The 1,076-nt window shown below is 56.0% G+C and overlaps 1 protein-coding gene across 2 annotated transcripts in view; it reads right to left on the reverse strand.

Moving 5' to 3' along the window:
• Positions 1-276: 276 nt before the first annotated feature.
• The window catches only part of mrpl17 (mitochondrial ribosomal protein L17), a 9,625-nt gene continuing 8,825 nt past the window's right edge, over positions 277-1,076 (reverse strand). For both annotated transcript variants that reach the window (XM_020524148.2, XM_048620524.1), the window contains exon 4: positions 277-781. In XM_020524148.2, coding sequence (XP_020379737.1) covers positions 497-781 — 285 coding nt within the window. In that variant the 3' untranslated portion in view covers positions 277-496. The remainder of the gene's footprint in view (positions 782-1,076) is intronic.

The raw sequence follows: 1,076 nt of genomic DNA on the forward strand, positions 1-1,076 counted from the left end.
GCTCACCATCCCCTTCTCAAAGGGGGGCAACTGGGGACGGGGCAATACATGCTGGGCCCAGCCAGCAACGCCCACCTCCCGCAAAACCAATAACAATCAGTGGGAATAACAAGCAGATAATGGCCCACTGCTCAGTGCAAGTGGCCTCACAAGCCTGGGACAGGGTCAGTTATGGTTTGGGAGATGACGAAGAAAGTAACTGCTGGAAGATGAGGAAGTGGCAGGGTGGAAAGAACAGACTGTGCACCTGAAAGGACGATTCCCGGGAGCTGTCAGTTAAAGTCACACATTGCAGGTTTAATATCAGGTAGAGTTTACATAGGTGAACCCCAAAGGGACATACGCGAGGCACAGCTTCAGTCTGGAGGGCGCCAGCGATTCCCGGGAAACAGAATCCCGGACGCGTTTGTGGGAGTGGGGGGGGCGGTGGGCAGGAAGGGGCACAGTCCCACCTCAGCACTCCGTCTGTTTTCTCACTGGGAACTCAAGCTCCAGGCTAGGCCGCACTAGAAGCCTGAGACTCGCCAGCAGCCGCAGCGGCCCTCTGAGCTGCTTCTTCCCTGTAGCCCTTCAGCAGCTGGTTGACCAGGGTCTTCTCGTTGGCTCCTGTGCGCCGGGTGGGGAGGGGCGGCAGGGGATTGTGCTTGTACTCGATGACGGCCATCTTGGCCCTGTCCAGGTTCTCCCGAGTCGGAATCTGTGCCATCCGCACGCAACTCCCTCGGTATTCCTGGAATCGTGGAGCTAGGACCTTGAAGAGTTTCGGGATGAGATCCTTCTCCTGGAGGAACAAGAGAGAAGATAATTCCCAGGATTAATCCTTTCTGCAAACTCCGCTCCCCATCCTCAGGCTGGGTTTAAGCTCCAACGTCCACAGTCTTTTAGCGTCTCCCGAATGTAACCTGGCCTTTTCCTGAGTCAGTCGTCATTCCCCGTGCTCCCACTCACTCTCGTCCCAGGCAAAATAATTTGGTTCAAATCCCACTTGACAGATTCAAGCAACATTATCCAGCCAACATTTTCAGGAACGTGCTGAGGGAGCGCCGCGCTGTCGGAGGGTCAGTGCTGAGGGAGCG

The sequence above is a fragment of the Rhincodon typus genome, chromosome 47 (assembly GCF_021869965.1).
Source record: "Rhincodon typus isolate 14 chromosome 47, sRhiTyp1.1, whole genome shotgun sequence".
In the NCBI taxonomy this organism is placed as follows: domain Eukaryota; kingdom Metazoa; phylum Chordata; class Chondrichthyes; order Orectolobiformes; family Rhincodontidae; genus Rhincodon; species Rhincodon typus.